The sequence below is a fragment of the Lithobates pipiens genome, unplaced genomic scaffold, assembly GCF_037356315.1.
Source record: "Lithobates pipiens isolate NorthernLeopardFrog02 unplaced genomic scaffold, aLitPip1_a1.2 Scaffold_8, whole genome shotgun sequence".
Taxonomy (NCBI): Eukaryota; Metazoa; Chordata; class Amphibia; order Anura; family Ranidae; genus Lithobates; species Lithobates pipiens.
In genome coordinates, this window is record NW_027507903.1 from 671301834 (window position 1) to 671329310 (window position 27477).

The 27477-nt window shown below is 44.3% G+C and overlaps 1 protein-coding gene across 1 annotated transcript in view; it reads right to left on the reverse strand.

Moving 5' to 3' along the window:
- LOC143961939 (uncharacterized) overlaps positions 1 to 27477 on the reverse strand; it is a 73108-nt gene that overhangs the window by 38564 nt on the left and 7067 nt on the right. The window contains exons 3-4 of the mRNA XM_077471272.1: positions 26632 to 26742; positions 19369 to 19410 (exon numbers count right to left, since the gene is read on the reverse strand). Coding sequence (XP_077327398.1) covers positions 19369 to 19410; positions 26632 to 26742 — 153 coding nt within the window. The remainder of the gene's footprint in view (positions 1 to 19368; positions 19411 to 26631; positions 26743 to 27477) is intronic.

Genomic DNA, 27477 nt, shown 5'->3' on the forward strand with positions numbered 1-27477 from the left:
CCTAGCTAATTTGAAACTTTAACTGTTCTGAGATTATATCCTTCACTGAGCGTCCACAATATATCTACGAAAGTCAGAGATAAACACCTCAACAAAGAAGCCTCTGCAGTGGCGGTTCGGCCAGTGTCATCTTAGCCCTTGTACACACTGTCGGAGAATCCGTCGGAATGTGTCCTATCGGACCATTTTGTCGGAAAATCCGACCGTGTGTGGTATGCATCGGACTGTTTCCGTCGGAATATCCGTCGGATCAAATTTTCCAACTTGCTCGAAATATTTTCCGACAAACTGGTCCGATTGGACATACTCCGATCATGTGTAGAGAATTCCGATCGGACAAAGTGCCACGCATGCTCAGATCAAATTCCTACACCAAAGCTATTGGCTACTAGCCTGAACGTAGTCCCGTCGTAACGAAATAACGTCATCACGTTCTGAACGATTGGATTTTCCGACAACTTCGTCCGACCGTGTGTATGCAACAGTTTCGGACAAAATCTGACAGACAGAATCCATCGAATTTGGTTGTCGGAATCTCCGACCGTGTGTACAAGGGCTTAAAGTTTGACCAGTGCCTGAGGCTACCCCTGAGGGAAGGAAACTATGGTGCCCACTCTGGTTTGTTTGTCAACAATGGTCTTGGTAGGAAAAAAGCACCGCAACGGTTCCTGAACTGGCAGTGGTCATAGAGAAACAATCCAGAAGAGGTTCCTCGGGCTCAGGAGAGGAAGGCAAAGGTAAGGTGGGAATAGCTGAAAGACCAGCAGACAACGTGGAATGAATAGACTGTGATTGAGCGAAGACCTTTAACTGAAAATACCCTTCCTGGACCTCTTGTATAGAAATCTGCTTGCAGAGTTGATCAAGCAGAGAACTGTCCAGTGGTGGCTGGTGCTCAAAATTCGCACACAAGTCCTAAAAATAGGCCGCGGTGGAAAAAAAAAAACTGACAGACTATGACGGAATGTTTGCTACAGTGGAAGTTGTGCACAAGGAAAAAAAATGAGGTTCTGTCCCCGTACCCGTGCTGTGGAGTGTAAACAAATATAATATTCTGATGCTGCGCAGAATCAGTACATTCAGAAAATGCTGCATCTCAGCTTAAAGGGTCAGTCCACCCAGAACCATCCCTGTGCACTTCCCAGGTCTGTATACCTGCTGTGCCCATCATGAGGGGTTCCTACCATCCCTGTACACCTGCTGGCTGCTGTGCCCATTATGAGGGGTTCTCACCATCCCTGTGCTGAGTTCCCAGGTCTGTACGCTCGCTGTGCCCATTATAAGGGGTTAATTTTGTTTATTGAAAATCTTACAAACAACAATTTATATACAATAAAAACATAATAAATAAATAAAACATATTTACAAAATAAATGAATATAATTACACAAACCAGAAAGAACAAGAACAAAATAAACGGTGCAAAACAAATTGCACATTACATAATCCCTATGGGAGAGCCAGACTAAGGAACATCACCATCACCATGCATGGAGCCTTTTATCAAAATCATATTTGATCTGAAAATCTAGGGGAGTGAAAGAAGAATACAAAGAAAGCCGCACACCCCGAGATCAACAGGCAGCCGCTACAGAGCCCTGATATTCCTCCACGCCTTTATCCAGGCCTCCTGCCGCCACCTGTCTTTCTCAAGACCCCAAATCTTCCCAACCTCACCCAGAATGTTCTGCACCACCACTTCCACAGGGAGGATTTTACCCCGTAAGGATACCTGACACCGTACGCTCCACGTGAAATAACGGACTACTAAACTAACTAAAAAAAGTGTTTCCAAATCATAATCCCGACGAGTCTGGAAAGCCCCATACACCCACTCTGCATAACTCATATGGGGGAGGAAGGGTATACTCAGAGCCCTCCCCACCCTCTTGTACACCTCTATATTAAAAGGGCACTGAAGTAGAAAGTGATCCATGGACTCCACCACTCCTCCACACTCCACTCTCGGGCAGCCCCGATCACTCATGGAAAGAAACTTCAAGTTGCCCTTCACATATAGTTTTCCATGAAAGGCAAGCCAAGCCTGATCCCTAAACTTCATTGGGATTCTCTCCAAATGAATCAACCGCAAACCCACCACCAAAACCAGGCTTGGGCAATCCCTCAAGGCCAGTGGCTCGCAAAAAGCAGAGCTCATGATCCGCTTCTCAAGAAGTTTTCTTGGAAGAGATCTGACTTCTCCTGCCGTTACTTGCCACTGCCGAAGTATTTTCAAACACGGGGCAACATAAGCCGGGAGCTTATCATGCTTGACCCTCAGGCTTTTCACTGGCCCACCATTTTCCCAGTCTCGCAGAAAGGGTCTAAACCAGGACTGGAAAATACCAACCCACCCAGGCGGTCTCTCTGCCAACATGTTACCAAGATTGTACTTCACAAACATCAGAGAGAAAAAGACTACAGGGTTGATCATCCCTAGACCACCCTCCCGCCTAGAAAGGTAAGTCACATTCCTTTTGACAAGGTTTATTCTGTTCCCCCATAACAGCTGGAAGAAACAAGTATAGACCCTGGTATAGAGAGAAGCTGGCAAAACGCAAACAAAACTGACATATAGAAAAATCGGAATCAGGTAAGTCTTGATTAGATCAACCTTTTCCCTCAAGGAAAGCTGCCAACCTTTCCAGCTTGCCACCTTGGCATCGGCATTCTCCAGCCTGTTCACCCAATTTGCATGACCATAGTCACCTGGGCCAAATTCAATGCCTAGAACTCAAATTTTTTGCTGGGGCTCCGGGAAGTCATCCGGGAGAACAAAGCTCTCACCTTCCACGCCCATCCAGAAAGCTTCACACTTGTCCTGGTTGACCTTTGAACCTGATGCCTCTGAATACTGCGTTATCACTGAGACCACCTCCTGCGCCTCCCCAGTCCCAGAGACAAAAACAGAAACATCATCAGCATAGGCCACAACTTTCAAAGGAGGCTCACCAGGGATGCCCAAAGGTACCCCACACAATGGCCCATTCTCCAGCCTTCTGATGAAGGGGTCAATTGCAAATGCATATAACAGAGGACTCAATGGGCACCCCTGACGCACACCCGAGCCGACCACAAAGGGTTGCCCGACCCAACCATTAACCAGCGGAAAGCTTTCAGCCCCTTTGTACAAAATCTTGAGCCAATCAATGAAACCCCCCTCCAGGCCATATCTGCCAAGAACGAGCCATAAGTACTCATGATTAACCCTATCAAAGGCCTTAGCCTGATCCAATGTCAGCAAAAATTTACCCCAACCAGCAGCCCTACAACGCTCCAAGGCCTCCCGGACAGCTAACACTGCTGAGAAAGTGCTTCTACCTTGGACCGAACAGTGCTGGTGGTGGGATAACAAACTGCCTGCCACTGGCGATAATCGCCAGAAAAAAATCTTTGCCAGTATCTTTCTATCGACATTAAGAAGGCTAATGGGGGGGGCGTGGCCTGGTCTGACTGGAAGATGGACGCTTAATCCCTGCGCTCCCGCTACCTCACGAAAAAGCTATCTGATTACCGGAGGTTACCGTCTCTTTTCACGCCTTATCTGATGGGGACTGCCTCGAGAAACTCTTCGACCTCACGTTCCCGTTCTCCCCGAGGGAATTCACGCGCTTCCACGAACACTATTCCGGATTTGTTCCGAGCGAACAGGGGGAACATGGCGACGCCTCACCAAGGCCTCAGGCGAGAGCAACCGTCTCCTCACCGCAACGCGCCAAGATCTCCCTTCTCTACGCCGGGAGGAGATCCCGATATCTCTCAACCGACCGGAATATCCTCACAACCGCAACTTAACATAAATGATCTGAGAACCATCGCTGCGGACATCAAGGACACACTTTCGGCGGCCATCTCGGAACTCCACCTGGATATTCGCTCCCTGACTGATAGGGTACTAGTCGTGGAAGACGATCTCTCTAAACAAGCATCCCAAATTAGGAAAACAACACGACATGTGGACACACATACTTTACAACTCCGATCGGTTCATATCCGCATAGAAGACCTCGACAACAAGGGACGACGCCATAATTTAATGGTGCGGGGTCTCCCAGAAACATTTGAAGGTGAACACATGGTAACGGCTGTTACCAGCATCTTTAATAACTTACTGAACAGACCGCCACTTACCCCCATTGCTATGGATAGAATCCATCGTGCTTTAAAACCTAAAGGTAGACCCACAGATCCTCCAAGGGATATTATCTGTTGTGTACAAGATTTCAAGCTGAAAGAAGATATCCTCAAAAATGCCAGGGAGACTCCGCAAATTACTCATGAGGGTTCTTCTATCCAAATATATCAGGACCTTTCCAGCATTACACTGCAACATCAGAGGGACCTGAGACCTCTACTGGATGTGCTTCGAGCAAATAACATCCTCTACAAATGGAAATTCCCATTTTGCCTTTCAGCCTCAGCACAGGGCCGCTCTGCAAATCTGAGAGTCCCCGAAGATTTACCTCACTTCTGCAACAGCCTAAACATCCCTTTGGTTGAAGTTCCGAATTGGTTCGCAGACTTCAGGCGTTCGGCGGTACAAAACTACTCTCCGTCAATCGAACCAATGGATGCGCAATCAGGCTCCTCTCGGAGGCGCAGATCTCCATCAGCCACGGATACTCGCAACTCACCTAGAAGATCGCACTGTGCTCATAGCCCGACCTCCACCCCAAATGCTCGGAGAGCTAGAAGGGATCGTTGATCGCGATAACAGATGCCCGTCAATTCCCTGCTAGCATGGATTATCCCTCGCAGGTCTTATTCTATTCTTGCAGTTTATCTCTTATGTTGCTCACTTCACTTCTGGCTCGTTTTCTGTTATATTCTACCTCTATTTAGCGTTTAAATCATACACCTCTACATTCGGTGAGACTTTACCTACGGAGGTATGATAACTGTTCAATTACCCAAGATATTTCTATATTCCTCTGCATTCTATCTATACCCATGTATTTCAATATCACTACGCTTGGCAATGTTCATGATATGACGGATACTACAATCCCCATAATTCCATGCACCGGGATGACTGGCTCATATCGAATGACGTAAACACCAATGCGTCCTGTCTTCTTCATGAAGAAGTCACGTGGTGACGTAACGCGTAGGGAGTGGCCGTAGGAATACCGGAACAAGCGTAAGACTGGCTGTACACGCCAGATCTCTTTCTGTTTGATACTTTCTTTTTAAATGTGAGAGTCCATTGCTTTCTCTTAAATAAATGTATTCAGTTTTGGAAACCACTACACTATTGGAGTCCCCTTTCTCTCTCCCTTCCCCCTTCCCCTCTGTGTTTTCTTTAAGTTTCACACCACGAGGATACATATGCTGCAGTATTACTCATAAGAGGTTGAATCGGCCCTCTAGTGGTAGAAGTTTATACCATTTGATGATTGTGCACAGAGAAGTGAAGGAGAAGTCCATTGGAATTATTTTCTTTTGCCTTATTATTCCATCTCTGAGGTGAGAGTTCTGGGAGCCTGATTTTTTGGAACATTTGGTCCTGTTCTTTCTCCAGTGTTTTTTCACTACACACTTACACTATTGGTGTGTTTATTTTGAAATATTTTCATTGACTCTTGTTTTTTTCACATTTATATACATTATTCATTTTTTGTGGTATTATTTGCGCAGGACTCTTTTTTATTTATTTTTGTTTGATGGTTCTGTTTTGAACTCTGTTTCCTCACACTTATGTTCAATTTATTCAGATTTAGTTTTCAGCTATAGGAAATGGCTATAACTACTTTCTATTTTGTCTTTCTGGTTTTCAATCCTAGTTTAACTGTTATAGGTTTAATCAACATATCCCTTTACGGGATCATAGACTGTTTCTGTACTCAATATGTTATACTGATCAATTGTGCTGGTGTATAGGCATCACATAGCTTTATTGGTACCCGTCAGAGCACTCTTTCTATCTCAAGTTGTTGTTCAGTTGGGCTTGTTCCTACTCCCGCTTAAGCGGGATTAGCGTTGCCCATATATTGGTCGGTGGGTTTCAATTGTTTTTCGCTGGAAATTTCATCCCAGAAGATCTCACATTGAAACGCTGTGATACCTTGAAGTTTCTTATGATATAGATTGACAACTGGGTACTCTTGACTAATACTTATGTATCCCCTCTTATTGTTTTGCAAGGTTTTCTTCCATAATTCTCTAATATTACTGTGAGGTAGCATAGCAGTGTCATATATCCCTATTTGTTTTCATATCTTCTCTTTATTTTGTTCTCCTGCCCATCTCTCTGGTCAAACTAGTGCTAACCCCCACTCAGTGTGTGTCTACTGTAGGTCCTACCGGTTTAGGGAGGATCTGCGGTCGCCACATTGTACATCTACCGATCCTCATTTTTTCGAGACAGGGGTTGCCCCTAACCTTATTGTCTCATCGGTTTGGTACCTTCTACCCCCCCCCCTTTTTTTTTTTTCTTCTAGAAATATTTTTAAAGCAGCTTTACCACACTACTCCCCCCCGCACCCCAACTGATGGCTAACATGAACCCCAGCTCGTCTTCTTCATTGCATCCAGACACCCCTTCCCACCTACAGCTCACACTCTATTTCATTAACATCCAAGGTCTCAATACGCCTGAAAAGCGTACAAAATTCCTTTCAGCAATACATCACTCCAAAGCGCAGATTGTTTTTGTCCAGGAAACTCACTTTAGAGCAGATAACATACCCAAATTATTCAGCAAACATTTTCCCACGGCCTTTCACGCTCCTAACCTAGATGCCAAATCCAAGGGTGTCTCTATTCTAATCTCCAGACACTGTCCATTCAAGGTTGATGACGTCTTGAAAGATAAACAGGGCAGGTTTCTATTCCTAAAAGGTTCGCTTCACAACGAGCCCATTACCCTGGCTAATGTCTATGCTCCTAATACACATCAAGTTACTTTCGTTCGAGACACCTTCCAACACCTTTCCCTATTTAAATCCGGTACTCTCATTGTAGGCGGAGACCTCAATGTTGCCCTTAACCCCTCCCTTGACTCCTCTTCTGGCACCACCACAGTAGCTTATAAAACGTTACGTGCGATAAAATTGCAACTCCATGATCTTTTACTTCATGATACATGGCGAACGCTACATCCCAACGTGAAAGATTTCACCTTTTTTTCACCTCCTCACAACAAATATTCCAGATTGGACTATTTCTTTCTATCCCAAAATGAATTGTCTTTTTTGACTAAAGCAACCATTGAACCCAAAATCATTTCAGATCATAACCCAATATCCATGACACTGAATTTCCCGAATATCAAAGCACACACTCGCATTTGGCGCCTAGATAACTCATTACTAACAGATCCCGAAATTGTCCAATCAATCTCCAACAACCTGTCAAATTACTTCATTGAGAACTCTGGAGGAGACTCCACCCCAACTACAATATGGGCTGCTCATAAATGCGTTATTAGGGGGGACTTTATGTCCTTGTCCGCTTCACGAAATAAACTTAGAAAAGCTCACATTGAAGCTCTAACTAAACGCATACACACTCTGGAAAAAAAACACAAAGCTTCCCTGGCCGCGGACGTTTTAACGGAACTGACCAACACACGAGAAGAACTTCTGACGGTGCTTCACAAGAAAATGAAAAAAAATTTTGCCCTCTCCCAGAAGTTCTTCTACGAACACAGTAATAAGTCAGGAAAGCTGTTAGCCAGAGCTCTCCAGGCTAAAAAGGCAACTCACACTATACACGAACTCAGAACTAATATAGGTGATAAAATCTCAAAGACGGAAGATATTATGGACAAATTTGTCCATTATTTTTCAGAGCTATATCACCTCCCCCTCCCCCATCAACCTAGTTCTTTGACAGATCGAGAGACTACTATTCGCACGTTCTTGCAACAATATGCTCCCACCCCCCTCACTAGTGAGGAATCTGAAGCCTTGAATGCCCCAATCTCTTTCGCTGAAACTTTAAATGCCCTGACACAAATGAAGCCCGGAAAGAGCCCAGGACCCGATGGGTTCCCTCTAGGCTACTATAAAACTTTTCAAGAACACTTACTCCCTCATATGACCAATACCTTCAATCACCTCCCAACTACCGAGGATTTACCAAAAGAATTTTTAGAAGCTCATATCACCCTCATACCTAAACCCAACAAAGACCCCTTATTAGTTAATAATTATCGCCCTATCTCCTTACTTAACGTGGATCTCAAAATATACGCCAAAATTTTAGCCAATCGTATTTTGCCCCACATCCCTCAACTAATCGATATGGATCAAGTTGGTTTTGTCCCTGGTAGAGAGGCGAGGGACAACACCACGAAAGCGATTAATATCCACCACTGGCTCACCACCACGGCCAATCCTGGCTTTATGCTTTCCCTTGACGCGGAGAAGGCGTTCGACAGGGTGGCTTGGGACTACATGGAGGAATCCCTTAGGGCAATAGGAATCCCACAACATTTACTGCGGATGATAATGGTACTCTACTCGTCCCCCACAGCTAAAATTAAAATCAATGGCCGCCTGTCGAACGCCTTCTCCATCCTCAACGGTACACGCCAGGGATGCCCCCTCTCACCCCTAATCTTCATTCTCACGATGGAACCTTTACTCCATAAACTCAGAGACAATCCGGACATAAAAGGGATACCAATTAAACACAAAACGTACAAAATAGCAGCTTATGCTGATGACATCCTGCTTTTCCTGTCGGACCCCATTACCTCTATTCCCAACTTATTAAGTGATTTTAATTATTTCCAATTCCTTTCTAACTTAAAAATTAATTTCAATAAATCCAAAGCTCTCAACATTTCATTACCACCCTCCTTGGTGGCTCAATGTACTCGCAATTTTCCCTTTGAATGGGAAAGGGAATCCATTACCTACCTGGGCATACAAATCCCAACCACCCTGCATTCCCTATACACTAAAAATTTTCAACCTCTTCTTCTCTCTATTCAAGCTGACCTACAAAAATGGAAACTTGGTCCCTTCTCATGGTTTGGAAGATTGGCCATTCTAAAAATGAACATTTTACCAAGGATTCTTTACATGCTTCAAGCTATACCTATTACTTTGCCATCTTCCTTTTTTCGTTCCTACAATAACTTGTGTAGACTTTTTATTTGGAAGTCTGGACACCCTAGAATTGGCTGGCAAAAACTTACGCTCCCCAAAAACATTGGAGGCCTAGGAGTCCCAGATCTACATAAATATTATCTAGCATGTCACTTAAATAGAATTCTAGATTGGCACTCCCACGTATCCCACAAAGACTGGGTTGGACTGGAGCAAGCCTTCTCTTGCCTCCCTTTAGACAATCTACCATGGATACATAAATCCCACATTCCACGCGAGCTTTCCAATCACCCCTGTATACAAGCTTCCCTTCTGCGGTTTCACCAAGCATGCTCACCTCTAAAGCTGGCTCCTGCGTATGGCCCACTGACCCCACTGACTCAAAACCCTGAATTTCCACCGGATATTCCTCTTCGTTCACCACACATTAATACATCTAGCCCTAAACCTAGAGCTTCTAACTTTTTCCATAAGGGCGTACTCCTTTCACATCAAAGTATGGTCTCCACCTTCCCAGATTACAACATCCCATTCTTCAAATACTTGCAGTTGAGACACTTCTTCCAAAGTTCGAAGCTTGGTGCTCAATGGCATAGAGATCTTACACCCTTTGAATCCCTATGTGCTAGTACTGAACCTCAAAGACATGTTATATCCACGGTATACTGGGCTGTATGGAAACACTTTAGATCTTCTGGGCTAGCAGGACTAACCCAACCTACTCTAACTCACATTCCCCCTCATGTGCACCACACTTCGCCTCTCCCGTAACTCCTTGGTTCTTTCGAATCCCCTTCCCCCCCCCCCCCCTCTTTTCTCTTTCCTCCCTTCCAGAGGACAGCTGTTCTGTATAATTTTTGACTTAACCATAACGTGCTGTCATTGACAGTTGGGTGTTGTTAATCACTCTTATAGGAATCCCTAACCGATTCCGTCGCCGGTCACAGTCAGATCCCAGTAGGGGTGTCCGGAGATGATCTTATGCACATTAGACTCAATGATGTATAGACTATAATCTTAATGTCATGCTCTTTCCTTAAATACTGATGCATTTTGAGGTACTGATTTCTTTTGTAACCTATCTATGCTACTTGACCCAGTGATATCTACCCTCACATTAGGAGGGAATAACCGTTTGTATCTTTCTTTGGCTTCTGTACATTTGCAACAGAATCTATTTTATTTTATTTTATTTTATTTTATTTCATTTTTCCTTTATTTGACTTTAGTTTATCTGATCTTATTATATTGTGTCTCGCTTCATTCTCTTAGATTTCTCATCGAAGTATTCCAACAGTTTTTCATTTTCACTATAACTATGACAGCCAATTGTATTTCTATACTACAAAAGTGACTTATCTCACAATATGTAACCAATGTTTGTAACCGTTTGATAAAAATGTGAATAAAATTTTTTTTGAAAAAAAAAAAAAAGAAGGCCAATGGGGCGCCAATTCTCAATCATCGAAGGATCTTTACCCTTTGACAGAAGGATCACTGCAGATTGCCTCATGGAGGGAGGGAGAGAACCCTCATACAAACAGCTATTAAAAACCTCCGCAAGGTAGGGAGCCAGGATCGTCTTAAAACATTTATAAAACTCAGCTGTCAACCCATCTGGCCCTGGCGTTTTCTTGATGGCCAGTTTATCAATAGCCTGGACTACCTCATCTGCAGTGATTTCATCTGTCAAATTCATCAAAGGAACATTACTTTCCAGTCCTGGTGTAGAGTCCAAAAAACCCAACATCCTTGTCCGATCAAGGTTCCTTCCTCCCAGGAGATCGGCATAGTATGACCTGACCACCTCCAGGATCCCTGACCTAGACTTCGTCAGAGAGCCCGTACTGTCCTTCAGGCCATGGACAGTCTTAACTGCTACGCTCTGTTTACAGTTCTGGTAAGGGTCAGGCGAATGGTATTTCCCGTAATCCCTCTCCTGAACCAAAGAGGCGTGCCGGTCATATTCATGTCTCCTAAGGAGGAGCTTCACCTCAGAGATCGCCCCACAATCTCCTCCATTCGAAACAAGGCGGTCAAGTTTCCTCCGCAAACGCTGGTAGGTGATATACTTATCTTGCTGCTTCTTTCTTCCTATGGCCTTGAAAAGTCTAACAGTCCGCTGTTTTACAAGCTCCCACCATTCTGACTTGCTGTTGCAAAAGTCTAGGATCGTTACCTGTGCTTGAAAAAAGTCCTCAAAGGATTGTCTTACTCTCTCGTCTTCCAGGAGGGCCGAATTCAATCTCCAGATACCCCTCCCCCTAGGTGGCATGTCTGAGGCATTCAGAGTCACAGATAAAATACAGTGATCAGAAAACTCCACTGCCCGACACACAGGTGCCGAAAAAGCAGAGTCTCCCTATAAAAAAAAAACCTATCTATCCTACTCTGACTACTACCTCTCTGAAAAGTGAACCCCGTGCTGTCTGGGCAACGCTTAATGTGCGCATCTACCAGACCTGCTTCCATAACTATCGCATTGAGAAAAAGGGTGTCATAGCCCAGCTTATCTCTGAAACCTCTCCTGTCTTTAGACCTAGTAATGGTGTTAAAATCACCTCCAAAGATAACCTGCTGGGCCGTAAAAAGAAAAGGCTTAATCTTTGTAAAGAGGCATTTCCTGTCCCACTTCGTCTGGGGACCATAGATGTTAATCAGGCGCAAGTCCTGCCCCCTTACAGAGACGTCCAAGACCATGCATCTCCCAATCTCTACCTCAATTACCCGCCGGCACGTTACCATACCAGAAAAAAGGACTGCAACCCCGCTGTAAGGCTCAGCTGCAAGAGACCAAAATGAGGGACCACGTCTCCACTCCTTCTTTGCCAGATGTATATCAGCCAGACTATTCAGATGGGTCTCTTGTAAAAACAAAATGTCAGCATCAAACTCGCTGAGCAAAAATAAGGCCATATGACGAGCGCTTACTGATCTTAAGCTGGCAACATTAATGGTTGCCACTTTTATCGGAGTGGGAACTGCCATTAGGGTAATTGAGGCAGACGTTTCTTAGCCTGACTACTTCCTCTCCCTGGAGAACCAGCACGCTTTGTTGCGCCCTGGCACTCATCGTCCATAGAGGACGGTGAACTGAACGAGTCCCAATCATCATCATCATCACCATTATCATCATCGTCCGACAGGACATTAAACTTATTTTTCAAAGGCAAAACTTCAGGTTTGAAGGGAACTGAACCCCTTTTTTTCCTTCTTTTGCCCCTCCTCCATCTATCCTCCAACCACTCCATATCATCTTTGGATAAACCACAACCAGCCTCCCTACACCTATCCTCCCCTTCAACCCCCTCCCCCCCACTCTCCCTTCCCTTATCTACCACCAGGCCAGCCTCCCCACTATTTTCCCCACTCCTCTGCCCCCCACGATCTGCAATAGAAACCCTGCAGCGTCGGGGGAGGGGGACTGGCACCACACCTGATGCACCAGCCTCAGCACCTCTTGCTGCCTCTGCAATTTTAGAAGACACAGAAGGATAAGACACAGAAGGATTGGACACATTCTTGGCAACTGAAACTTTACATACAGGCTGGGAAGACACAGGCACACTAGGTACACGCACAGACTGGGAGGACACAGACTGGGGAGACACAGACCCATTGGGTATGGGCACAGACACAGACACATTGGGTATGGGCACAGACTGGGGAGACACAGACACATTGGGTATTGGCACAGACTGGGGAGACACATTGGGTATTGGCACAGACTCAGATGGAATCACAGGCCCTCCAGCTGCTGAGCTCTGTGCATCCTCCATGTCCAAACGGAAAAACTCCCTCATGAGCTCAGGCTTATTGTGCATTGCCTCAGGACACTGACTGTAAGGATGTCCCACTGCATTGCACAGATTACACCTTATAATATTACAGTCTTTTGCCAAATGTCCTATACCCTGACACAGAGAGCACTTCATCACTGGACAGGAGGATGCAAGATGCCCTTTATCTCCACATTTATTGCAGAGCTTTGGCTGGCCCGGGTAGAAGATGGTCAGCCTGTCCCTCCCCAGGAAAGCTGAGGATGGCAGATGTTGGACAACATTGTCAATAACCTTTAGTTTCAGCTGCACAGACCATCCCCCTGTCCATATTCCCCGATCATCCAAAATCTTTCTCAGGGGGCTCAGGACGTCCCCATACCACCTCAACCATACAGTCAGATCCCCTTGTGGTATAGATTCATTGCGCACAAGTATTGTCACCATTTTAATGAGGGGCTGGCGTGATATAAGTTTGGGGATGAGCCCTTTCCAGTCCGGCAGGCCCCTACACACGTGTTCAAACTTCTCCCAAAATATGTCCAGAGACTCGGGACGGATAAAGGACAAATCATATTCATAGGAACCTGCCGGACTGATCAGGGCGAAGATATCTGCAGGTCTAAACCCCATCTGCGGGATTTTATCCACCACCACCCTCCTATGTGGGGGGTTTCCATCACCTTCCCATTCCTCCTTTTAAACAGGGAGGAAGATAGAACGTCCCCATGCTCCTTCCCTGCTTGTTCCCCCTTCCCAGAACCTGTGGCAGCAACACCAGCATAAGTTTTTCTTCCACCACCAGCTTTTGCAGTCTTGTCCTCAGATATATTCAAACCTGCTGGCAGAGAGTGTGAATCAGCTGGGATAGCAGTCTTCTGATTAGCAGGACCCAACCCCTCCCCCGAACACTCAGCTTCAATCCTGGGAGCCATCACAGTCTTGGCTGCTGTAGACTCCTGGAGAGCTGTAGTACTACTGCTCCCAGCATCTCCTCCACCATTCACAGGAACAGTCTCTGTGCCTGGTCCAGGCAAAGTCTCTGTATTGTCCATGGACCTCTCTGCAGACTGAAGCTGACAGTTATTAGCAGATGTTATTGCTTGTTGTACATTGTCTATGGGTCTGGGCTGACTGTCTGTAGTACTACAACCCTCAGCAAGCCCATTGTCAATAAAGATCCCACCATCCTGCACACACACAGTACCTGCACCTGCTCTCTCCACAGGTCTTTCCTCCACAAGAATAGGAACGGTGTCCATCTTCTCCTCACCATCCTGGGGAGCTGAATCTGGACTGGACTCTAGTTTATTGATCAGATCCAGCATGTCAGAACCTTCATCCTCCTGCTCAGATGTTCCACATTGCTGGGGAGGGAAGGGGACAGAGGCCTCCGCCGTTGAGGGCTCAGCAGGTGTCCGAGATGTTGAACAGCTGGGCTCATCCTCCGGGCCCACTTTCTCACTCTCTGCTTGCATCTCCTCGCTCTCCATGCAGGAAGAGGCTCCTTTCCTCATTTGGTTAAATCGCTCCTCATTTTTATATTTCTCTTTAAAAGCTCCACTATTCTCCTTCAGAGAACTCACCAATTCCTTCTGCTTCCGCAGAGCTTGTTCCAGGTCCTTCAATTCAGGCCTCAGAGCCGGTCTCTTCTTGCTGAAGACTTTAGCACAAATCTGCTTTTTCTTTTTAAATTCAGATTTCAGAGCTCCCAACTTCTCCTCTTCCTTCTCAATCCGCTTCAGCGTTTCCACAATCCTCCGTCTAAAGGCAGACAGAGATTCATCCTTCCTTGGGCCAGGCCCAGAATCTTCCACAGGTTGAGGTCTATCCAGGGGGCCCCCGCCAGGGTCCTCCCCAGGATCCAGCATCCTTCCTGGGGCAGAGGAGTAACTCTAGCCCCTGGTCTCTGGAAGCACAGGAGCAAAGGAACTAGCAACCTCTCACCTCGCTGTCAAGGAGAGGAATGGCAGTTTCCCACCATCCCTGTGCTGAGTTCCTGGGTCTGTACACCTGATTTTCCCATTATGAGGAGTTCCCACCATCCCTGTGCTGAGTTCCCCAGTCTGTACACCTGCTGGCCACTGTACCCTTAATAAGGGGTTCCCACCATTCCTGTGCTGAGTTCACAGGTCTGTATACCCACTGTGCCCTTTATGAGGTGTTCTGTCTCCAGCAGGCAACTGACGTGGCCGCATACACACGACAGTTTTTTCCGTCAGAATAAAATCTGACGGTCTTTCCGACGGAGTTCCAATAGGATTTCGCTGAAACGGACTTGCCTACACACGAAAGTCCGATCGTTTAGAACGCAATTTTATACGACGGGACTAGAAAAAGGAAGTTCAATAGCCAGTAGCCAATAGCTGCCCTTTTTGGTCCATTGGAAAAGCACACAGACGAAACGGTTTTCCGATAGGAATTGGGTCCGTCTGAAAGATTTAAAACATGTTCTATTTCTAGATCCTTCAAAATTTTTGAAAGAAAAAGTCAGATGAAGCCCACACACAATCGGAATATCCGATGGAATGATTCTGTCAGACCTTTACTGCTGGAAAGTCCGACCGTGAGAACACGGCTTTACTGTTATGCAGTGTACACACGATTGGAATTTCCGACAACAAATGTTCGATGGGAGCTTGTTGTTGGAAATTCCGACTGTGTGTAGGCTCCATCAGACATTTTTTTTATCGGAATTTCCAAAAACAAAAATTTGAGAGCTGGTTCTCCAATTTTCCGACAACAAAATCCGTTGTTGGAAATTCCGATTGTGTGTACACAATTCCGACACACAAAATTCCACGCATGCTCGGAATCAAGCAGAAGAGCCGCACTGGCTATTGAACTTTATTTTTCTTGGCTTGTCGACCATGGTGTACGTCACCACGTTCTTGATGTTCGGAATTTCCGACAACGTTTGTGTGACCGTGTGTATGCAAGACAAGTTTGAGCCAACATCCGTCGGAAATAAATCCAGGATTTTGTTGTTGGAAATTGCAGATCGTGTGTACGCAGCAATACAGTACTCATTGGCAAGCGACGTGGGCTCACCTTAGGCAAAAAGTAATTGTTGTTCTTCAGAAGATCAAGGTTTCATGGCTCTGAAACTCTAATGGCCACTGTTTTTATTTTTTGCTGAAAAGTAGCACCAGGTAATGGCCATCAGGATCACCCTGTAGGTGGGGTGCAATGTGGTGCGGCGGAAATAACATACACAATCCAACTGCAATTAAAGAGCTTGTATTGAAATAATGCAAAGACAGTTCACAATAAACCCAGTGAGAAGACAGCCCAACCGGGAACACAGTGTGCAGAGAGCAGGTTTCAGCCAAACTTACTGCACCTATTGAAAAGGGGAAAATGTGGCCTGGCCGTCTCATGCCTAAGCAGCTGCAAGCCCTACGCTTTCCCTCCTTGTCAGGAACCTTTCCCCAACACTAGTACTCTCCCTAACAGGCAGAGTACCTGTCCCTATTCTACCCACTTGCATGCAAAAGGTGGGCCAAGTCTAGGAGTCAAGGCCATAAATAGGCTCTGGTTGACCAAAGGTGGCTGCTAGAGTCACATGGTGTGGAAGCATCCAATTGGTTGCTTCCTCGGTGGCCCAGGATACCATAAAAAATCCATGTACCCCTTGACTTCCTCTCCAGCTGCAATGCCGCTGAGGAAGAGCGCCGCCTGCAGTGGAGAAAGCAGACTACACCTGCCTACAACCCCACCAAGGGGGTTCCCGAACAAAAAAGAGCTATGGTCACAAGGTGGCAGATAAGAAAGGGGTCAGGTCTAGGCCGAGGTTAAGGCAGACAGCAGGCAAGAGAGAGAATTCAGGTCAGGCAATATGGGTCTGAAAAAGGCAGTCAATGACGGGATCATAATTGCAGTAGTCCAGCAATAGCTGACAATAAGATACAGAACCAGTCCCCTCAAAGGCCTGATCAGCCAGCCACAACGGGCCTAGTCGCCACATCCGATAGGTGGAGAGGGGGTCCCAGGGCGAGGTCCACCATCAAAGGGGAATGATCAGACACTGCGCTAGGGAGGTATTTAACCCCAGTCACCCTGTTTAGCAGGTCAGATGAGACCAGACACAGATCAGTCCGGGACAAAGTACCGTGCGTTTCAGACTGACGCAAGTACTCTCTCCCATCCGCATGCCTCCACCTCCAGGCCTCCACCAGATCGAATTGGGTTAGAAAGGAACACAGCGGTGTAGGGGGTATCGTAGAGCATTTGAACCTACAGTGGGTGTCCTGCCGATATTGTGTCAATCTCGCCGCTGTTAGCAGCGAGATTGACACCCGCTAGCCCCGTCGCGGGAGCCAGCGCCGAGCTATGTCGCTCCTCCCGTTCCGGAGTGCGAGAAGCACAGCTCGCAGGGGTGATTTCCAATCCCATCGTGCTAGAAACACAATATCGGCACCACCTACTGTATCAATGGAATTATCGAGTACTGCGTTAAAGTCACCCGCTATCAATGAAGAGCCAGTATAGAGCTCATCACCCGTACAAAGAATAGTCAAGTGAAGGGTGGTGGGACATATAAGCTAGTTAACGTGTAGGGCAGCCTTTCTCAACATTTTCAACACAGAGGAACCCTTCAAATAGTTCTCCAGTCTCGAGGAACCGCTGCTAAAAAATTAGAACTCTACAACTCGTGATACATTAGTGTGATGGTCAGTGGGAAGAATGGTCCTTACACTTGTGGGCTTTGGGAAGAATTACTTCCTTACAGATAGCTAAAAAGGTCAATGGTGTCAGTGGGAACTTATCTGAGAGGCAGAAATTGTCCAATGCTGAAGGAACCCCTAGCAACCTATAGAGGAACCCTAATGCCCCGTACACACGAGCGGACTTTTCAACATCCAAAGTCCGACGGACTGATTCCGTCAGACTATTCGATTGTGTGTGGGCTGCAACGGACTTTTGACTCGCCAAAGTCCGAAGGACTTTAGAATATGGAACATGCTTCAAATTTTTCCGAAGGAACTCCGCCGGACCCGGTCCCTTTGAAAAATTTGCTCGTGTGTATGCTATTCCGACGGACTAAAACCGACGCTAGGGCAGCTATTGGCTACTGGCTATGAACTTCCTTATTCTAATCCAGTCGTACGTCATCACGTTCGAATCCGTCGGAGTTTAGTGTGATTGTGTGTGGCCAAGTCCGCTCCTCCGAAAAGTCCGTCAGAACTCTGTCGGAACTCCGACGGAACTCCTTCGGAAGTCTGTCGGACATAAGTCCTCTCGTGTGTACGGGGCTTTAGGTTCCATGGAACCTTGGTTGAGAATCAATGGTGTAGGGCTTGCCTAATGCCACGTACACACGACCGGACTTTTAGAGGGACTAGGTCCGACGGTCTTTCCGACTGAATATCGGCGGAGTTCCGACGAACTTTCCAAATGAACGGACTTGGCCACACACAATCACATCAAAGTCCGACTGATTCGAACGTGATGACGTACGACCGGACTAGAATGAGGAAGTTCATAGCCAATAGCTGCCCTAGCGTCGGTTTTTGTCTGTCTGACTAGCATCCACACGAATGAATTTCTCGGTCCGGCGGAGTTCCGGTGGAAAAATTTAAAACATGTTCTATTTCTAAAGTCCGCCGGATTTTTGGCAAGCAAAGGTCTGATGGAGCCCACACACGATCGAATTGTCCGTCGGACCTGTTTCGTCTGGCTTTTGCTGTCAAAAAGTCTGGTCGTGTGTACGTGGCATAAGCCCTTGTACACACGGTCAGACATTCCGACGGACTGTTTCCATCGGAATATCTGACGGACCAAGTTTTCCAGCTTGGCTAAAAAAAATTCAGACAACATGATCCGATCGGACCTTGTCCGATCATGTGTAGAGAATTCCGATCGGACAAAGTGCCACGCATGCTCAGATCAAATTAATACATCAAAGCTATTGGCTACTAGCCTGAACGTAGTCCCGTCATAACGAAATAACGTCATCACGTTCTGAACGATCGAATTTTCCGACAACTTTGTCCGACTGTGTGTATACAACAGTTTCGGACAAAATCCAACGGATTTGGTTGTTGGAATGTCCGACCATGTGTACAAGGGCTTAGAGTTCAAGTACAACAATGACAAAGCAACCATTAGGGTCAATTTTTATATGTTTAATGTTGATAGGTGTTGATTTAGCTATAAGGATTGATGTGCCCCTGGCATATGTGGAATATGTGGAGTGTATAGCGTAGGCAATTTTTGCTCTCTTCTGGAGGAGGATCACATTCGGGTGGGTGATGTCTTGCCAGATATTCAAACATCAGTGAGCGTTTCACTTTAGAATTAAGTCCCCGGACATTCCATGAGACCAGCGGCGGCCCGTCCATAGGGGGGCGCCCGGGTGCCGCCCCCCCCTCCTGTGGTTAACCTACACAAAAACCATCATTGGTGAAGGAACTGGGGACGGTGTCTACCATCCCACCCCCTTCCTGTACAGCAACATTATCATATATCTGAAAACCGCAGATTTTCACACTGAAACTTATACAGCTGTAAATAGAGGAAGGAAATACCATCGTCGTTCAGACGGGACTGCTCCTCCGTGATACTCTTATCTGGGGAAGGAAACAGAAAACAATATAAAGACATTTCCTAACAGATGGAGCAGTATATATGTAGAAATTAAAAAAAAAGATATATCTCTTTCAGATAAGTGACCAGTGAATCATGAATTAAATGAATAACTCTTTGAGAAGGTCTTCTATAGTGAACACATACTTCTACACCGCGGGGGGCTTCTTCTTAAAAAAGCAAAACTGTTAGACCTTGAACACACAAGCTTTCATTTACAGAACAGCAGGGTGTACGGCAAGCCATCTGTAAAGCTTTCTGCAAGCTTCCAGCAGATTTGTTGAAACCTTCAGTTCCAGTCTGGTAACCACAGATCTCTAAGCCCTTGTACACACGGTCGGAGATTCCGACGGAATGTTTCCTATAGGACCATTTTGTCGGATATTCCGACTGTGTGTGGTCTGCATCGGACTGTTTCCATCGGAATATCCGACGGACCAAGTTTTCCAACTTGCCGGTAAAATTTTCCCACAAAATGCTCCGATCGGACATACTCCGATCATGTGTGGCCTACTCCGACGGACAAAGTGCCACGCATGCTCAGACCAAATTCCTAGAACAAAGCTATTGGCTACTAGCCTGAACGTAGTCCCGTCGTAACGAAATAACGTCATCACGTTATGTACAATCAGATTTTCCGACAACTTTGTCCGACCGTGTGTATGCAACAGTTTCGGACAAAATCCGTCGGACAAAATCCAATGGAGTTGGTTGTCAGAATGTCCAACCGTGTGTACAAGGGCAAAGAGAGTTCTGGCTGTCACTTTAAACGCTTTCAAATTTAAGCTTCGACGGGCTTTCAAAAAAAGTCAAGCATTGGTGATGCCTATTAAAGCCCATTGGCACCTTGTTTAATGTGACAATCATTGCGCCAATATGATATCCTTAAAATGTAATTATGGCACAAAGTACTGAGAGTGGAGCGTAAAGAACTCAGCCCACCACCAGGAGCTACCTGATGCCATTGTCTCCTTAGAACACTTTTAACACCTTAACCACTTCAATATCGGGCACTTTCATCCCCTTCCTGCCCAAGCCAATTTTCAGCATTTAGCGCTGTCACACTTTGAATGACAATTGCGCGGTCATGCTACACTGTAATTTTTTTCACACAGATAGAGCTTTCTTTTGGTGGTATTTAACCCCTTTTCGACCACCTCGCACCAATATACGTTGGCAGAAGGGCTCGTACAGGCAGAATCACGTACCTGTACGTTGCCCTTTAAGAGGCGGCCAGTGGGTGCAAGTGTGTGCCCGCGGCAAGCTTCGTGAGTCGGGTGGCAGGGAGGAAGAACGGGGGAGATGCTAATGTAAACAAGCATCTCTCCGTTCTGCCTAGAAACAGTGTCACGTTAGTATGCCTCTACGCATCATTTTGCCGACGTATATCAGCGTGAGCCGGTCAGCAAGGGGTTAAGGGTGGTAAATCCTTCCGGGGCTGAAGTGGTTAATTATAAGAGTGTTCTTTGTTCTTTCAGATTTTACAATTTTCGTTCTTTCCGAATTTCCGTTCTTATTTTTGGATTTTTGTTCTTTTTTTTGAATTTTCAAATTTTTTCTTCTTTAACCGCTTGCCGACCGCCTCACGCCGATATATGGCGGCAGAATGGCTTGTACAGGCAAACTAACGTACCTGTACGTGGCCCTTTAAGAGGCGGCCAGTAGGAGCGTGCGCCCGTGCCAAGCTCCGTGAGTCAGGTCGCGGGTCCCGCGGACTCGATTGTCCCGGGGATTCCCGTGATCACCTCACAGAGAGGAATAACGGGGAGATGATAATGTAAACAAGCATTTCCCCGTTCTGCCTAGTGACAGTGTCACTGATCCCTGTGATCGGAGCAGAGATCAGTGACGTGACACACAGCCACTCCCCCCACAGTTAGAAAGATGACCCTAGGACACACTAAACCCCTACACTGCCACCTAGTGGTTAACCGCTTCACTGCCAGTGTCATTTACAAAGGAATCAGTGCAATTGTATAGCACTGATTGCTGTATAAATGACAATGATCCCAAAAATGTGTCAAAAATGTCCAATGTGTCTGCCATATGTCGCGGTCACGATAAAAACTGCTGATCGCCATCATAAAAATAAAAAATAAAAATTATATATATATATATATATATATATATATATATATATATATATATATATATGTATGTATGTATGTATATATATATATATATATATATATATTAGTAAAAATGCCATAAAACTATCCCCTATTTCGTAAACGCTATAACTTTTGCGCAAACCAATCAATAATCGCTTATTGCAATTTTTTTTACCAAAAATATGTAGAAGAATATGCATCGGCCTCAACTGAGGAAAAAAAAATGTTTTATTATATTTTTTTGGGGGATATTTATTATAGCAAAAAGTAAAAAAGAATGCGTTTTTTTTCAAAATTATCGCTCTTTTTTTGTTTATAGCGCAAAAAATAAAAACCGCAGAGATGATCAAATACCACCAAAAGAAAGTTCTATTTGTGGGAAAAAAAGGACGTCAGTTTTGTTTGGGAGCCACGTCGCACGACTGCACAATTGTCAGTTAAAGCGACGCAGTGCTGAATCACAAAAAGTGCTCTGGTCAGGAAGGGGGTAAAATCTTCTGGGGCTGAAGTGGTTAATCACCAGTGGGTTTTTTATTTTTTGCTAAAAAACAAAAAATTTAAAATAGAGATGCATTTTTCTTTGTTTCGGTCATAAAATGTTGCAAATAAAAAAAATCTTTCTTTATAAAAATTTAGGCCAAAATGCAATTTGTAAGATTTCTTTGGTGAAAATAATTCAAATCTGTGTATATTATTTAGTTTTTAGGAACGTTATAGAGACTACAAACTATGGGATATACAGTATATCTGAAAATCGATCAATCCTGATGTACTGATGGCTTATTATTTTTTTAGGCCTGAAAATGTCAGGACACTATAAATACCCCCCCCCCCCCCCCAAATTACCCCTTTTTTGAAAAGTAGACAGTCCTTAGAAGCATGGCAAGTTTTTTGAAGTAGTAATTTTTTCTCCCAATTTATTGGATGAAAAAAAATGTTCACATTTTTTTTCTTTTTTATATACCGTCGCCTGTGCAGTACAGTGTGATCATATAACTGGTGTGGCGTTGATCAGGAACACTGACTGGTGACCATATATATATATATATATATATATATATATATATATATACACACACATACATACATACATATATATATATATATATATATATATATATATATATAAAAAATGAAAATGTAATATTATTTTCAAAAATGTATTTTTTACGTTTTTTTTAATTTATTTTTTTACATAACACTGTACTACTCTGGGAAGATGAATAGGATTCTTTTTTTTTTTGCACACTATGATTGCTTATAACAGAGAATTTCAGTGTTATAAGCCACCATTTTTTTCTGAATGAAATCAGTGTTTACTACTGTGATCAGCTGTGATTAGCCCCAGCTAATAACATGGTATAGATAGGGCTATGATTGGCCCTGTCTGTACCATAAAATCAACACCCCGCAATAGGGATAAAACTTTTTCGCGGAAGGGAGTTTAACAAGACACGCGGCCACTCATTAAAATGAGAAGAAGAGAAGTTTAACCTTAAACTACATAGAGGGTTCTTTACTGTAAGAGTGGCAAGGATGTGGAATTCCCTTCCACAGGCGGTGGTCTCAGCGGGGGAGCATTGATAGTTTCAAGAAACTATTAGCTAAGCACTTGAACGACCACAACATACAGGGATATACAATGCAATACTGACATATAATCACACACATAGGTTGGACTTAATGGACTTGTGTCTTTTTTCAATCTCACCTACTATGTAAATATGTAACACAATAGCACACAACGAATGGCATAAATTGAAGCCTTCCATTGTGTACATTTGTCCTGTGATCTGCCGTGATTGGTCACAGCACATGATACCGACAGTGGGCCAGTAAACAAAGGGCTTGGTCACGGGATCCTTTGAGTGACGGAACGTGTAGGGAGGAGCGGCGTGCTGACATCACCGCGTTCTGCAAAGTAATGGGTGGTAGTCGAGAGCCAGCCGGCTCGTATGTTTTTGTGGCCATTTCTTATTCGGAATATGTGAGTCTTTTATTGTATGCATTTTTATGAATAAATCTCAAAGGTTTTATGCTATGCGAGCATTCTCTTTTTTCTATATATGGAAAATTGCTTTATGCTGTTCGTTATCCCGCTGTTGAGAGTGAGGGGTTGCCTGTTCGCCATCCTGACCGTCAGCCCTGGGGGTTAACCATTTGCGCTCTTGGGTCCCATAAATCAGGGACCGGTAGTTCTGCTAAGCGGCCAGCAAGCTTATTGGTGGTGGTATTTGCTTTGTTTCACGGCACTTTCCAAGGGTGGGATTGTGATTTCATCACTGAAACTTTAATGACACCTCTGCATGAATTTTTTTTTAGTTCTTGATTGGACACACTACACGGAATTTACATGTTGGACTTAATGCACTAATAATATTTTTATCACAAAAATATATATTTTTTGTATCATGATTTCTAATTTAAATTAATTCTTATTGTTATTTTGGTACATGATCCTTTTGTTTAATCTCTGTGTATAAATTTGCACATTTATGGGTGTATTTGCTAATTATGATAGGATTTTTGTCGTTAATTAGGGTTGCATATCGCCGTAGTATTGTAATTCAAATGTTATATATAAAATATATAACACACACACACATATATATATATATATATATATATATATATATATATATATATATATATATATATATATATATATATATATATATATATATATATATATATATATATATATATATATATATATATATATATATATATATATATAATATAAAATGTCAAGGAATACAAGCGAGAGAACATTCGCTGGGTACACCTCTTAGGTGGAGAAAAGGTTGGAGGTGAAAGACGGGCAAACAACAGCGCACCAGGTCACACAGCCAAAATATCACCTCCCTCGGCAGAAAAGGGTGCTGGCTCAGTCTGCAAATACATGAGGACAGAAAGATTGTCCTGCACGGCCGCACTCCAAAAATAAACGCCTTGATTAACCACTTCAGCCCCGGAAGATTTGGCCGCTCGATGAGCAGGCCATTTTTATTTTTTTTGCGATTCGGCGCTGCATCGCTTTAACTGACAATTGCGCTTTCGTGCGACACTGTACCCGAGCGAAATTGACGTCCTTTTTTTCCTACAAATAGAGATTTCTTTTGGTGGTATTTGATCACCCCGTGCGGTTTTTATTTTTTGCTATAAACAAAAAAAGAGTAAAAAAAAAAAAAAACACAATATTTTGTACATTTTGCTATAATAAATATCCAATTTTTTTTTTTTTAAAAAGAACATTTTTTTTCACAGTTTAGGTCGATGTGTATTCTTCTACATATTTTTGGTAGAAAAAAAAAATGCGTATATTGATTGATTTGTGCAAAAGTTATAGCGTCTACAAAATAGGAGATAGATTTATGGCATTTTTATTAATATTTTTTTTTAAACTAGTAATGGCGGCAATCTGCAACATTATGGCGGACTCATCGGACACTTTTTACACATTTTTGGGACAATTAACAATTATACAGCGATCAGTGCTATAAAGATGCACTGATTACTGTATAAATGTCACTGGCAGCGAAGGGGTTAACACTAGGGGGGTGCTCAAGGGGTTAACTGTGTTCCCTGACTGTGTTCTAACTGTAGGGGGATGGGACTGGCTAGAGGGGATGACAGATTGTCGTTCCTAGCTATTAGGAACTCACGATTTGTCTCTCCTCTCCTCACAGAACAGGGACGTGTGTGTTTACCACATACACACATCTCTGTTCTGCCTCTCATGCCCACGATCCTGCTTGGCCGGTGGTCATCACGACCACCGGTCACGAGCATCAGCACTCCCGTAGTGAAGAGGGTGCGCGCACCTGCTATCCTGCTTAAAGGAGCTGATGTACAGCTATGACGGCTCGCAGGATCGTGACCCACCTGCGGCAGTATAATGACGGTGGCTGGTCGGCAAGTGGTTAAACAATGGTCCGTATAAACATTGGATAAAAAACGAACGCGTTTCACAACATTAGTGCCGTGTTTAGTCATAGCTTTGACTATTCACCGGCACTAATGGTGTGAAACGCGTTTGATTTTATCCAATGTTTGTATAGAGCATTGTTTAATAAAGGCATTTATTTTTGGAGTGCAGCCATCTGGACAATCTTTCTGTTCACACGGAGGTGAAAGACATTAAGGAAAATGGCTAGACTTCAAGGATGATGTCCCAAGGGAAACCGATGGGGTTGTCTTGTCACCATTACAGATGAGCACTACATAATGAATGATGGAGCCAAGCCAACCACTGTGTACTAAAGAGTTGACTTTTGCCATTTTTCAAGGAGAACATAAGTTCAAATTGGGTCTGAATGTTGAGGTTCATCGAAAAGGAGGTCAACTCTGGAGGGTCTTGTTGTTTCCAGCAGGAAGCGATAGATTTTTTTAGCAGCTGTCAAGCAATGAAGCATGAAGGGGAGGTGATTCTTGGGCCAACGCTCACAGTTTAGTAAGAGGAGAGCCATGGCTAGGTCAGAGGAGCAGGTAAGACTCATGCCTATTTATGAGTTGGCCTGCCCCCTGCCAGCCCTTTACTGGGGATTGGCTGAGGCCTTCACAAATATTCCAAGCAGATCCCCATAACCTCCACCCACTATGTCTAGAACATTCTTCAATGTCCCAGAAAACAGGGGGAGGTACCAGAGAAGCTGCAAGGATGAGTCACCCAGCCCTGAGTCACTGAGCCCTGACCCAGATTCACAGTTCAGGCTTAGCCCTGAGCTAAATTTAAATTTTCCTACACTAAACCCAGCACTTCTAGAGGATGCTAAAGGTGTGGTGCAAAATACCCAGTAAAAAGATTGGCACACAGGTGAGGAAGAAGGCAGGAGCAATAAATGGAGGCAAGGAGCCCAAAGTTTGTTCAATTTTTAAAAAAGTATTCCGTATCTTATTAAAGTGCAAATTTTCACTTTGAGATCAGGTCTACCTTAAAGCTATCTGACAATCTGTTAAAAATCTTACAATATGAATTTTGGATGCAAGCTAAATGGGTAAAGCTAATGTTTCCTTTCTTCAATACTAAAACAACGAAAAGAAAAAAAATATATATATAACCATAGTATATATATATAATAGTATAATACTTACAGAAAACAAACAGGAGACTTGTGAAGATGAGCAAAATAAGAAATATCAAGATTAGGAGGACAACCAGGGTGATGATAACCCAACCTTGGGGATTATTGGCAGCTGGAGGCTCTGAAATAAATATAATAAATATAGACAGAAGGGGTTCGTGAATGATCTGGTATGTAGGGATGGGCCGAACACCCCCCCCCCCCATTCGGTTCACACCAGAACATGTCAACAGGCAAAAAATTTGGACGAACACCGTTAAAGTCTATGGGACACAAACATGAAAAATCAAAAGTGCTAATTTTAAAGGCTTATATGCAAGTTATTGTCATAAAAAGTGTTTGGGGACCCGGGTCCTGCCCCAGGGGACATGTATCAATGCAACATTTTTTTTTTTTTAAACGACTGTTTTTTCAGGAGCAGTGATTTTAATAATGCTTAAAGTGAAACAATAAACATGAAATATTCCTTTAAATATTGTACCTGGGGGGTGTCTATAGTATGCCTGTAAAGTGGCGCAGTTTTCCTGTGTTTAGAACAATACCACAGTAAAATGACATTTTTAAAGGAAAAAAGGCCATTTGGGTCTGGTATGAATATTAAGGGGCCAAGAATTAAAAAAAAATTGCTTGGGGGGTCCCCCCAGGCACTTCAGGTCTGGTATGGATATTATGAGGAACCCTGCACCAAATTTTAAAAAAAAATTACGTAAGGGTCCCCCCAAAATCCATACCAGGCCCTTATCCAAGCACACAACCTGGCAGGTAAAGAGGGGGGGACGAGAGAGCGCCCCCCCTCCTGAACCGTACCAGGCCACATGCCCTCAACATGGGGAGGGTGCTTTTGAGTATCCCCCCA